The 13,228-nt window shown below is 48.5% G+C and overlaps 1 protein-coding gene across 1 annotated transcript in view; it reads right to left on the bottom strand.

Annotated features, from left to right (window-relative positions):
• Positions 1–13,228, bottom strand: part of ADCY5 (adenylate cyclase 5) — a 207,549-nt gene that overhangs the window by 32,031 nt on the left and 162,290 nt on the right. Inside the window, exons 7-8 of the mRNA XM_078609148.1 lie at positions 9,768–9,909; positions 7,740–7,871 (exon numbers count right to left, since the gene is read on the bottom strand). Of these exons, the coding sequence (XP_078465274.1) occupies positions 7,740–7,871; positions 9,768–9,909 (274 nt within the window). The remainder of the gene's footprint in view (positions 1–7,739; positions 7,872–9,767; positions 9,910–13,228) is intronic.

Here is a 13,228-nt window from a genome sequence, read left to right as displayed (position 1 = left end):
CACGCGACGTCACCTCTGGTGGAAAACGCACGGTCGCGACTTCATGGCGTTGACGCAACCGTACGGGTTTTTTTTTTACCACCTGAAATTTAACATCTAGGCCCAATTTCCATAGATTTTCGTTTTCCTTCAAATGAATCCGGAAAATTAGGAGCACATCCAGAGTGCACCGCTGCATTGCGATCAGTTGGGAATTAAGTGCACTAATTCCATCTCCCACATATCATCTTCCAGAAAACATCCTAACATCTTGGGGGGGGGGGGCGATTATTGCTTTCTGCGAAAGGTCCAAATGACAGAAATTTTCCTGGTGTTGTTTTACGAGTCGTGAAGCCAAGAGTGTAAACTGAACATAATTGTAAAAAGGGAAAAAATCAAATAGAAAAGCGCACACCAGTGACATGCCAATACGGATTTGCCATGAGATGCATCTGTCGGCTGTTATGTCTGCATATAAATAAGGTGGGGGGGGGAGGAGAGAGGCTTGCGAGCCGTCAATGGGGGCTGCATGTGAATTCTGTTCGCGTGCAACCCTTGTGTGGTGAGGCTCCTGAGCTCATTGATATTCAGAGACCGGACCGGCGCACATGCACACATACGCAGGCGCATGCACGCACGCACACGAGCAAGCATGCAAAGACAAAGTTTCTCCTTGTATAGCCTGAATGGATTGTTGGGGCAAGTGCTGTTGGCGAGCAACCTATGAAGGCTGCCATGGAGCACAATGGGGGTGGGTGGATAGGACCACGCTCGGCCGCCTTTGTCTCCCCAGTGGTGATGTTCACACATCGCACCAGGTACTCGTTTGAGGCTGAGTCGATCTAGGGGAGGCCCAGGACCGGTTCAGTTAATCGTCACTGGTGTTGGCCGTGAGCGGGAATCGAATGCAGGTCGTCGGGTTCGTAGCGCGGCGTGCTAACCGCTTCACTACCACTCCCCACTCACGCAGACACACACGCAGACACACACACACAGACACTCACACACACAGGCGCTTACTCATGCCCACACGCGCGTTGTATTAGCTTCCAGGGCACACACACACACATAAATGCACGCACAAACACATGCGCACATATATGCACGTTGAATTAATTAGCACCAGCATACACATGTACAACACAAAGATCTCCCCATATCTGGGGCAAATGCCTTAAGAGAGCACCTGTGAAGGCCGGCACGGTACACGAGGGGGTGGATGGCCGACACCATTCCGCCTTTGTGTCTCCAGTGGCGATGTTTACACACCACACCAGGTACTCATTTAAGACTGAGTCAACCTAGGGGATGCCCACGCCCGGTTTAAATATTCGCCACATGAGCAGGCATCGAACTTGGGTCACCGGGTTCATAGCAAATTGTGCTAACTACTGCGCCACCACTCCCCACAAGAACACATACTGAGCACAAACGCAGAGCACTTAAATAGGAATAATACTGTAATGATGATTGACCAAATGGGTGACCTTTGTCATTGCTCTATAAATAAGACGTACCATTTAATCATATAGACGTTTGGGTTAGGTGCTCTTGGCGAGCACCTGTTAGGGCTGGTAAGGCACACGAGGTGGTGGTGAGTGCAACACCACGAATTAATTTTCATCTCCACCACCACGATCACCATCATCATCACCAACAACATCATCATCATCTCCACTATCATCATCACAATCACAACAATTATTATCCCCACCAACATCATCATCATAATCACTACCACCATCAGCATCGCCACCAACATCACCATCATCAACACTACTACTGTCAAATCATTACCATTATTACCAACACCATCACTACTATCACCACCCCCATTTCCAACATCATCACGACCACCACCATTATCATCATTACCACCACTACCAAAATCATTATCATCACCACTCCTACTCCCACTGTCATAATCATCGTCACGACTAATTCTACTAGCATGACCTTCACCACCACTACGACCATCACCACCAGCAAACATCACCATCATCAGCACTCCTACTCCCACCGTCATGATCATCATCATCGTCACTACTACTACCACCATCATCATCATTCTTATGATCACAATCACCACCACAATCAAGCACGCGATCACTGCCGCCGCCATCATCATCGCTGTCATGATGATTAAATAGACATCTATAAATTAATTCCTTAAAGAGTTAAATCACAACTCCAGATTAAGGGATGTTTAACAGATTGAAAGAGGGAAAAAGCTGGAAACTGTGTGGCTGTTTAACTCTCCAAGTACATGCACCGCCACTCCACTGCTGGGCGAGGGCCTTCCCAGGTTGCGTGGGCAGGTTATTTGACATATTCTTAGGTTTTTTCGGTAAAGTCACGTAGGTAAAAAATTTAAATTAAAAATTAATAAAAGTAAAATAAAAATAAAATAAAAATCACGACGTTTCGGAGGCAACACAAGCTTCCGTCTTCAGGTGGAACCGTCACAGCACGATACAGATATTGATTTTACTTTTATTAATTTTAATTTTTTACCTACGTGACTTTACCGAAAAAACCTAAGAATATGAATCCTCGCAGTCACGAAAGCTTCAAATCTAGGTTATTTGACCTTACTTCACCGTGCTGGTGAGTGCGGGTTGGAAAAGGCAGGTAGCACAGGTTGAGGCAGGGAGCATAGGTGTACAATACAACAATGGATTTTGCGACCAATGTCCTCTGCTGCTTACAACTTGGGTTGCCACCTTTTCCACGGGGGCCAAACCCAGACATAACTGTGCAGTGTACATGTAGTGCAGTAAAATTCAACACAACACCAGTACCACAATACCGTTTATCGCACCTCCGATTAGCACGGTTGGCTAAGTATGGTGCAAAAGAAGTTCAACATGCATACATACCAGATCTTGGTGCAACCAATTCCTGCCAGCCAAACACAGATAAATGCCAATTCCGGGACTGTCCTAGTCAAAGCAGGACAAGGTGGCAACACGACCCACAACGTGGCCCCAATCGTCTTGCTATAGAAGGAAAAGTACCGGGGACAAATTGGCCAAACAAAACCAAAATTCAGGACCTTCTTGACGAAGACACTTTGAGACTCAGTGAGGCTTTCCTTTTTGGCGTTGAATGACACAAGCTGGATTTTCTCGATGTTTAGATCATGTGACTCAAATCCCTGCCGAGAAGGGAGTTTGAAAATGGCAAGTGCTATGTTGTAGGAAACGGACATATATAAGTAGATATGCTTTCTGTATCTCCATATCTAAATAGGTCTTAGCCCATTGGCCTGTTGCTTTCCAGAAAACAAAACTGCAGCAGCCTTTGTTTCAGCACTCAAACTATGGACCTGTTTTTACACTTCTGGACGTATGTATGTACTTAATTCTAGATTTGAAGCTTTCGTGACTGCAAGGATTCATATTCTTAGGGGTTTTTTTGGTAAAGTCACGTAGGTAAAAAATTAAAATTAATAAAGTAAAATTTAAATAAAATAAAAATCACGACGTTTCGGAGACGGAAGCTTGTGTTGCCTCCGAAACGTCGTGATTTGTATTTAATTTTTATTTTACTTTTATTAATTTAAATTTTTTACCTACGTGACTTTACCGAAAAACCTAAGAATATGTATGTACTGTATGTTGAACTTCTTTTGCACCGTACGTAGCCAACCGTGCAAATCAGAGGTGCGGGCCGTGCTGGGTAGTGACTGGTCCCCGCCACAGGAATGTGGAAATTCCTCCACTGGCTCAGAGGTCGTAAATGGAGATGACCACCGGCCCCTTGCTGAAATGAGCAGGCTTTAATTAAACGTGGCTTTAATTAATAAAGGGTGAGCACATGGAAAGCAGCAACCCTCCAATGTGAGACTGGGATTGCGGACATCAAACTCATTTTCTTGGTTCTTTCAGTAAAGTCACGTAGAAGGGAAATAATTAAATAACAAAAATAAAACATAATAAAAGCGTCTGTCTCCCCGACAGACCTGGTCTTCACCTGAGGACGGCTGCTTGCGTTGTGGCCGAAACGTCATGTGAATTATTTTATTATGTTTGATTTTTATTATTTTATTATTTCCCTTCTACGTGACTTTACCGAAATAACCAAGAAGATGAATCCCTGCAGTCACGAAAGCTTTAAATCGAAAAAAACTCATTGTTCTTGAGAAACTGGTTTGATAAAATAAATACAAAAACTTTTATTGTCTCTCCACATATATAAAAAAATCAACACTTTCAAACTAAGGTTGAAAGCGTTTAAAAAGTAATTATCTCCGTCTGTCTAGAAGGTGGGAGGGAATGAAACTTGAGTGTAAAGGTGGCTTGCTGTGAGCGACTTACCCGATCGAAAACCAACCACGTTGACCGTGCTAATCGGAGGTGCTTTATGAGCCTTCCGGATAAATGCTCATTCGGGCAGCATATTTTCAAGCAAGAAAACTTCGGACCAGATTCGGCAGAGCCGGGCTTATGAAACAAATACGACTGGGCTTACCAGATGTTATTTGCAAGAGCACACCTTCTTCACGATGGAGCCCTCGTACAATAAAAACAAACATCACGAATTTTCCACAAAAACTAATTACGCACTGTAGTGGCGTTTGATCGGCGATGAAAATAATAATTGCACATAGCGCTCGCTACTCCATCCCAATATTTCATCGGCGCCTGTTCGCCGTTTGACAAAGCCGTTTTACAAACGACCTGTTGTGTTCCATGTTTGCACGACGATGTTTATGAGTAAACAGGAGCAGAAAACAAAGTTACGTAACGCGATCAGGAAATCGCACGATGGAAACACGATCGGTTTGACGGTTGGATTTATGAGCGCCGCATGTTTGCACCAACAGTAAAACATACCAACCCTATAGCGTTAAGTGAAAAATGTGACCAGGCTGTGCACATTAATCTCACCATGCGTGGGATCCTGATATAATGACAGGTGGCTGCTTAAATTCAAACCTAGGCTCTCAGCAGTACTGACCACAGTGTCTGAGCCAGACGCATCAACATCAGCCCCATATCCCGTACGGGCTGAGTGTCTGAATGATAAAATACCGGTCAACGGGGCATTTTTTTAATTTGGAAAAAGTCACAAAATCACCCCCTACTGGCGGACCATACTTAGTTTGCTGTTTAGCGCTGCGCGCACCTTGTGCCACACACACAGGGATGGCTGCCGATGGGGGCCCACCTTTTGCTAGACTGGAATGGTTGGGATGAGCTGTGATGCAAGGCGCTTTCGTTTATTGGTGAATTCAAGCACGTGGCCTCTACGTGAAATCCTTGTGCTACAAATGAACATCCCAAGCCCACCATTGCATGACCCATGCTATGTTACCAAAACATATTCAATGTGCTATGTGAATGAATGACCTCGTCTCAAATACGGTGATATTTTCCCCTTGGTGTAAAGGTTGATTACGCAGAGTTGGTGGATCACACGGTGAGACTGCGAACCTGCAGTTTGATGAAGCGTCGTCCAAGACAATGCTGTAAGATAAGTAGCTTGCTGACTTATCTATTCGACGTGCAACACTGAGAAAAAAATATCCATTTGGGTGTCACGTGGCAAACATTGCTCTGAGTGACAGAGGGGGTGGGAGAGGGACTGCCGCCAAAAAGCGACATCAGAGGTAGCTCTGTGAAATCTTCTTCGGAGGGCCACTCTCTGAACACGAATTGTTGTACTGCCGTGCGACAGTTCCGAATGGGTCCTCTGTCTCGTGAGATGCCCAAAAATGTGATATAAAAAAAAGACAAATCTTATTAAAATAAACTTCAGAAGGTGTACCATTCTAACCCGGCATGATGTTGCACCGCTCCTCACAACGAGACTCACGGGTGGAAATTTCTCATCTCGTGATAATAACGTCACAGCTGGCATATCACAAATGGCTGGGATCCCGGGAATCAAACGCGAGATTTTAACTCAGGATCTAGGTGGGTGGCATGGCCACTATAATTCCCATCTAACCGAACCTGGCCACTCTGATGCCCAGGATCGGTTCATATATCACTCTCCACTGAGGCTAGCCACGGCCAGGAATATCATTTAAAATAAAAACACACCGAGTGGGAACCTGAGAGCCCGAGCACGGTTACTGAAACAGCCAGCGTGAGCCTCCCGAGCCGCCTGGCAAACCAACTCTCCTTAGTTTCTTGTTCACAGATAATGATTGTCTGAAGCGTCGAGTGTGGGTGGGTGAGTGGGCGAGAGTGGGGGGCGGGTGTTTGGGGGAGGGATGCGAGGGGTGGGGGGGTGCCGGTTTGCAGGCTTGGCGCAAGGTCGGCCCTGGGGTGGTTTGTCTCATGAGAGAAGGCCACTGTATTTAATTAGAGACATCCGTCCCTTGGGAGCCGTGGCCTTTTCGCAAGGGATGAGCATCAGGCGAGAGAGAGAGAGAGAGAAGAGAGGGAGGCTGGCGATTTCGAATGCAGCCCAGGCACCTCTTGGCTGCCCGTAGCACACCCGCTGTTGAGGACTACCCACATTAGGAACGGCTGATTGCTGTGATCTGATTTACCAGGTTACTGGGGTCTCCCTCGAAAAAGACACGCTCGGGCCTCTTGAACTCCGCGACGAAGACAAAACTGCTCTTCACCACTCTCCTATTAGCGGCTCGTTGTGCTAACCCCCGCCCCACTCCCCACTCCCCACTCTCCGCAGTTATCGCGCTACTCTTCCTACTATCCACAAATTGATTATTCCTGTTATCCGCGCACTTCCTTGGATGAGAGGATTAACGCGTAAGTAGCGGATAATGCTCCCTGTCGTCTGTGCGTTTCTGCATTTCCATAGAGCCACCAATAAAATATAATATAATCGCTCAATTCATTGTCATCTTTTTATCCGGCTTTCTGCGGATAAAAATAAGTGACCCAGAATCAAGTCGAAAATTATTCCTAATCATCTCCGTTTATTGTGGATAAAAGAAACTTATTTGTGTGGGTAAGTGCAGACACTGGGCTTCACAAACAGTATCCCCACATCAGGGCGAATACGCCGATATAACAACGATGATATTTTAATATTTTACACTTATGAGGCGTCCTACTGAATGAGTTTTTGGAGGCACCACTGAGCACCTTCCAATACGAGGTCACCGCGATGGCTGCCATTGGAGGTGCCACCACACCACGCTATCACTTCCTTCCTTTTGACAGATTCAGCATCTATTGCATTGGAAGGTCTACGCTTGCACTTTCATCATGTTCGGCACGTTCCATGCCATTATTGTCACCATCATCATCATCACCATCACCTCCATCTCAGCTCTCTGTGCTACAACAAGACTGTCATCCTTGTGCTCTCCACCATCCCACCCTCCTGACTGAACCTGGGTTACACCGTGGCAAGGAAACACTTTGATTGCCGCTTCTGGGTGGGACAGGAGGCGCGGGGGGGGGGGCGGGGGGATGGGGGGACCGGAGGGGCGGGGGGAGGGGGGGACGGGGGAGGGGGGGACGGGGGGTTTAACGGTGGCTCAACATTTCTTGTTCATCACGGTTTGCCGAGCGCAGGCCCAAAGGTCCCAAAACGCCAGAGCGGCCAGTAAACAAGCAGCGCCACCACTAAAGGCGCAATCGGGCGAGAGTTGACGGGTGCCTTGAGCCGTGCGAAGCTGTTGAGGACGGGGGGAGGGGGGGGGGACCAGGACGGTGGGACGGGGATCCAAGAGCGGAGCAACGCGAGCGACGGAGCAGAAGCGGGGGGAGGGGGTGGAAGTGTTGTGACCTGCGGGTGTGGAGGGTGAGCAGTGCGCGAGGGCGATCGCTCACCATGGTCTTCATCTCCTTGGAGACGTGGTTGGACATGAAGAAGGGACGCTCCGGGCCCCACGGAGAGCCCATGTTCCCCAGGGAGTTGGTCCTCGCCCGGTTCATCTTCGCGATCATCGCCTTCTCCTCCTTCTGCTCGCACGTGCGCACAGGGCAGTGTGGATGCATTACAGCAGAGACAAAGATGCCCCATAGAGGTAAAACAAAGACTGCTGGGGAAAGTGCTGTTATCGAACACCTACGAAGGCTGGCACGGCGCACGAGAGGGTGGCGTGGCCGACGCTATGCCTGGCCGCCTTTGTCTCCCCAGTGCTGGTGCTAACACATTTCATCAGGTTGTCATCTTTTTTAATGCTGAATAGACCTAGGGCAGGCCCGAGATTAGTTCAGATGTTCATAAATGTTGTTTTGGTTGTGAGCAGGAATCAAACTCGAGTCACCGAGTTTGTAGTGCGGTGAGCTAACCGCTACACCACCACTCCCACATACACGCAGACAGAGTTGATGGTCACTCAGTGCTACTGGCACTCGTTTTTAAGGCTGAGTCAACCTAGTGGAGGCCCAGAACTGGTTCAAATTTCACTCGCCACTGACACCATGCGTGGCTGGGAATCGAACACGGACATCCAAGCGTTTGTGCGCACGTGCCCTGAACTTCTTTTGCACAGCACGTAGCCGCGTCCTTGGATTAAAGCAGTGCGCTACAAACCGCGCCGTCAATCCCCCAATAGAGAAGGTGCAGCCCTGGAATGCCTTTGCTCGTTGCCACTGCTGGTGGCAGTGCCAGCAGCAGAGAGAGCTCTTGAGGGTCTCTTCCAGGTGGCAGTCGGTCTACTTATAAATATGCTAAATTCCTCTTGATATGCAAATGTTTTTGTCAAGGCACCCTTCCCCCCTTCCAACCCAGCTTAAATATACGCTCCAAGCGTGGTGGTGTTTCATTCAGACGCTGTCTCCCCGACAGACCTGGTCTTCACCTGAGGACGGCTGCTTGCGTTGTGGCCGAAACGTCGTGAGAATTATTTTATTATGTTGTATTTTTATTATTTTATTACTTCCCTTCTACGTGACTTTACCGAAAGAACCAAGAAGATGAGTCGGTCTACTCTTCTATTTTTGACCAGACGTCCCGAAAGAAGTTTTACGGTTGTATATCGATTTTGCTACACCGAGATTATGGGATAACTTTTTAAAGATAAACAGCGAGAGGGTGTCTGGGTTGGGGATGCCAGGGTCTGCCTGGCTAGGGGCCTCCTTTACGACCCTCTACTCCGGATAGCACGGAGAAACGGAGAGGAGGGGTGGTTCTGTTAACGGCTCAACATTGCCGGCTAAAAACTTTGCCTTTTTAAGCAGAAATGCGGTCGACCGCGCGCGGCTATAAATATTTCAAACGGCGGTGGCCACTTTGTTGCAAAGTGCTTTTATAATTACACATCGGTCAGTCAACGCCCTATTACACACGGCGCTGCCATACACATTGGTGTGAGTAACTACCGTGCCAGAAGGGTAACGTGACGGAGAGCTTGACTCACAATCGGAATGTCGCCAGTTCAAACCCTGGCCGCGGGTCAGCTCAGTCCGTCGTCATCATCATTGTCGCCTTCCCTTTGGTGTCGTTAATTTGAGTACCACTTTGTTGGAAGCCAACTGCGGCCGTCCTTTGTAGTCGGGAAAGGGATTGGATACCCGCCATGGGAATATGGACCAGCAACAGAAGGTGTGACACCTGAAATGTTCAGGTGCATGGCAGGGAATTTTAGGTACGGTGCAGAGGAGTTTGGGGGATGGGGGGGGGCACAACGGTTAGTGCACTGTGTCATGAACCTGGAAGGCTGATTTCAATTCCTGCTGTGCGGTTAACATCAGTGGCGCGTGATATTGATACTGTGATCTCGGATCTAGGTGCGATATAGGTGTGTATCGGTGTGATACAGGTGTGTATAGGTGTGATCTAGGTGCGATACAGGTGTATAGGTGTCACCTCGGTGCGATACAGGCACGAGAGAGGGGCGTGTGCGCACTCACTCTCTTCTGGCTGCAGCCCACGATGAGGAAGGTCTCGATGCTGTGCGTCTTCAGGTAGGCGTTGCGCTCGCCACCGTGCCCAGCCTCCACCTCGTAGTCCCCGTTCAGGTACCGCAGCGTGGCCTTGGTGATGTGGATCCGCCTGCCGGCGCACGCGCGCACGAAAACAGAGCTCCCCCGCGTACGATGTCACATGCTGTTGCGGCGAGTGTCGTCACCAAGCGCCTACTGAGGCTGCACGGTGCACGTGAGGGTGGGGAAGCCAGCACCACGCCCGGCCGCCTTTGTCTCACCACGCCAGGTACTCATTTAAAGGCCGAGTCGACCTAGGGGAGGTCCGGGACCGGTTTCAGGTACGGTATTCGTCACCGATGTTGGCTGTGGGCGGGAATTGAACTCAGGTCTCCAGGTTCGCAGCGTAGTGCGTTAACCACTACACTACCACCGCTCACCACCTCAAAGACACACACACGTGCGTACACATGGACTCATGCCCACACACAACGTGGGCAAATACACATTAAGGGATGCGTATGGCAGTTGTGCACAGCATGAATCATCTGTCGCTGACGACAGCGCAGATTTTGCCCTTGAACAATTAAATCTGAGTCGAGCAATTCAATCTCAATTTAAACATTCCTTGGGCTGAAGCGGTGGTGTAGCGGCTTGCACGCTGCACTGTGAACCCGGCGAGCCGAGTCTGATACCAGGCCATGGCTAATATCGGTGACGAGTGATGTCTGAGTCGGTCCACGTACCCCGCCTTCACCAATCCGCAATGACCCAGTGTAGTGAAGTATGGTCAAACAGACCCCGATACCGTACACATTACAAGACATGCGGAGGCCTTCATCCAGCAGAGGACTCAGAGAGGGCAGCATCTAAATGTGCTTCACCTTGTTCACGTAACAAAACAAAGTTCCCCCATGTAGCCTTAACAGAATGTAGGAGCAAGTGCTGTTAGCGGGCACCTATGAAGCCCGGTACAGCGCACGAGGGGATGGGTGGCCAGCATCACGCCCGGCCGCCTTTGTCTCCCCAGTGGAGATGTTTACACACCGCAACAGGTACTCATTTGAGGCTGAGTCAACCTAGGGAAGGCCCAGGACCGGTTCAGATGATCGTCACCGGTTGTGGTAGTGAGCGGGAATCGAACTCAGGTCGCCGGGTTCGTAGCGCAGCGCTACCACTATCGCTCCCCGCACGCAACGCGCACACATTAACTTACGTAACAATCGCATTTATTACGCGCACACGCGCGTTCACATGTAACGTAATGCAAACACTGTATACAAATGCACTTAACCCTTGCACTGACACGTTCATTGTGATTAATGTTTCTTTTTTCTCCTCGGAGGGCAGACCTCCTTGGTTAAAATAAACAGCCGGCATGCGTACGCTTGAGGGGCCTCCACGTTTATCAGAAGCGATCTGTGCGTTTTAGAGTTCAGCCAAACGCTCTCTTCGTGTGTGGTCGCGTGCGTTCGTGCGTGCGCGTGTGTGAGTTTGTGGAGTGGGGTTTTTTTTGTATTATTCAGCGTCACCGTCGTCATCTGCTTGTCTTGGCGAGGCAACGCGACAGCCGCTTCCGTCAGCAGTGTGGAGGGTGAGTGGTGGCGCCGTGGTTTGTATTCCTTCCTATCCTTCTTTTGTACTTGTTTGATGTTGTCACGTTCTTAAACCCCGTGCCCCTATTGGACGCCTGTGCAAAAGAGCTTTGTCGCTCATTGGATTCCTCCAGTATAAATACATATTCTGATTCTGTTATGCACAACACTGGTGCAAAGGCAGCATTTATATCTGGTATAGGCTGCCTCTAGGATTGGCCACCCCGAATTTTTACTTACAGAGACTCCTTTATTTACGAACTAGTTAGGTTCCAGAGGTCTATTCGTAAGTCTATTTGTTCGTCCTGTCGATTCCAAACATGTTTTACGGCATGGGGAAATGGCTTTATAAGTTGTGTGATCTCCTGTAGACGTAGATGCCACCGGTTCTTCATGTTCTGCAAATGTAGATGCCACCACCACCATCTAATGCGCGGCAGTTAAACTTACGACTCTCTTTACGAACAGGCAACTGGACATGTGGACAGGTTTGTTCGTATCTCTGAAAGTTCGTGAGTCGAGTGTTCATAAGTAGAGGAGAACCTGTACATACTTTATCTGTTTTTATTTATCTAGAGTGATTTGCTTACCTTTCCTGTACTTTGTACTCCTAACGTTTTTTTTGCATTATTGTTGCAACTTTCTGACCGCCATGCCCCTACTGGACAAGTGTGCAAAAGAGCTTCATAGTTCATCGGATTTTTCCAGGGATAATAAAGATTCTGACTCAGCCTCGAATGAGTGCGTAGCTGCTGCCGGAACGTGATGAACATGACTATATCAGGGATACAAGGGCTTGCGTTTGTGAATTTAAATGTGTGAGAGTACACATACTCACAAGAACGTGCAATTGCATAAATATGAATTATTCGTGCAACAATTCACTGCCCATGTAAGTCAAGCCACTGGTATCTACGCACTTTTAAAACTAAATTGAAAACTCATTTATTTATAACCGTTTTTTGTGTTTAGTTTGTTGTCCTTCCCCTGTACCTCCAAACAGCATGGTTTGCTACGTACGGTGCAAAAGAAGTTCAACAACAAATACAAGGAATGACCACGATTTGAATTTAGGAGAAAACTGAAGAATCGATGATGTTTCGCCTCATTCGTTGCCGTTTTTCTACGTCGCTTGTACAGTTTCGTTCGTGTATATATCTGCATATCGTACAAATAAAGTCAACAAACAGGGTTTGGATACATTTTTGAAGTCTCATTCTCATTTGCTCTACCTTGTGCGCTCTATCTCAATTCTCTGTAATGGGCAACATGCAACTTTTGCATATACTTGAAATAAGTCGTAACTTTACACACGTACACCATGTATGTGTGTGCACGTACGTACGTACGCGTGCATGTGTGAGCTTAGTTGGGTCCCCTATGCATGGCTTGCCAACACATACGTGTGTACATGCCGTAGTGTAGCGGTTAGCACGCTGCGCTACGGACTTGCTAACTCGAGTTCGATTCCCACTGATGGCCAACACCAGTGACGATTATTTGAACCGGCCCCGGTCCTCCCCTGGGTCGACTCAGCCTCAAATGAGTACCTCGTGTGATGTGTAAACATTTTCACTAGGGAGACAAAGGCGGCCGTGCGTGGTGCTGGTCACCCACCCCCTTGTGTGCTGTGCCGGCCTTTATAGTTGCTCACGAACAGCACTTGCCCCAAAAGTCTGTTACAGGCTATACAGGGAGATCTTTGCACATTCCACAGCCCCCAAGACTGCCCCTAAGACTCGTTGGATTGGACCTTGGCTGCCCTGAGGATGCTGAGCTGACACTCGTTGGTGCTGCCCCGGGCTGCCCATGGAGCCCATCGCTGTCGTTGGTGCTGGGGGTCCCAGTTTCTTG

Source organism: Lampetra planeri, chromosome 31, assembly GCF_965212315.1.
Source record: "Lampetra planeri chromosome 31, kcLamPlan1.2.h2, whole genome shotgun sequence".
In the NCBI taxonomy this organism is placed as follows: Eukaryota; Metazoa; Chordata; class Hyperoartia; order Petromyzontiformes; family Petromyzontidae; genus Lampetra; species Lampetra planeri.
The sequence above is the reverse complement of the archived record's forward strand: the minus strand, read 5'-3'. Positions and strand labels throughout refer to the sequence as shown.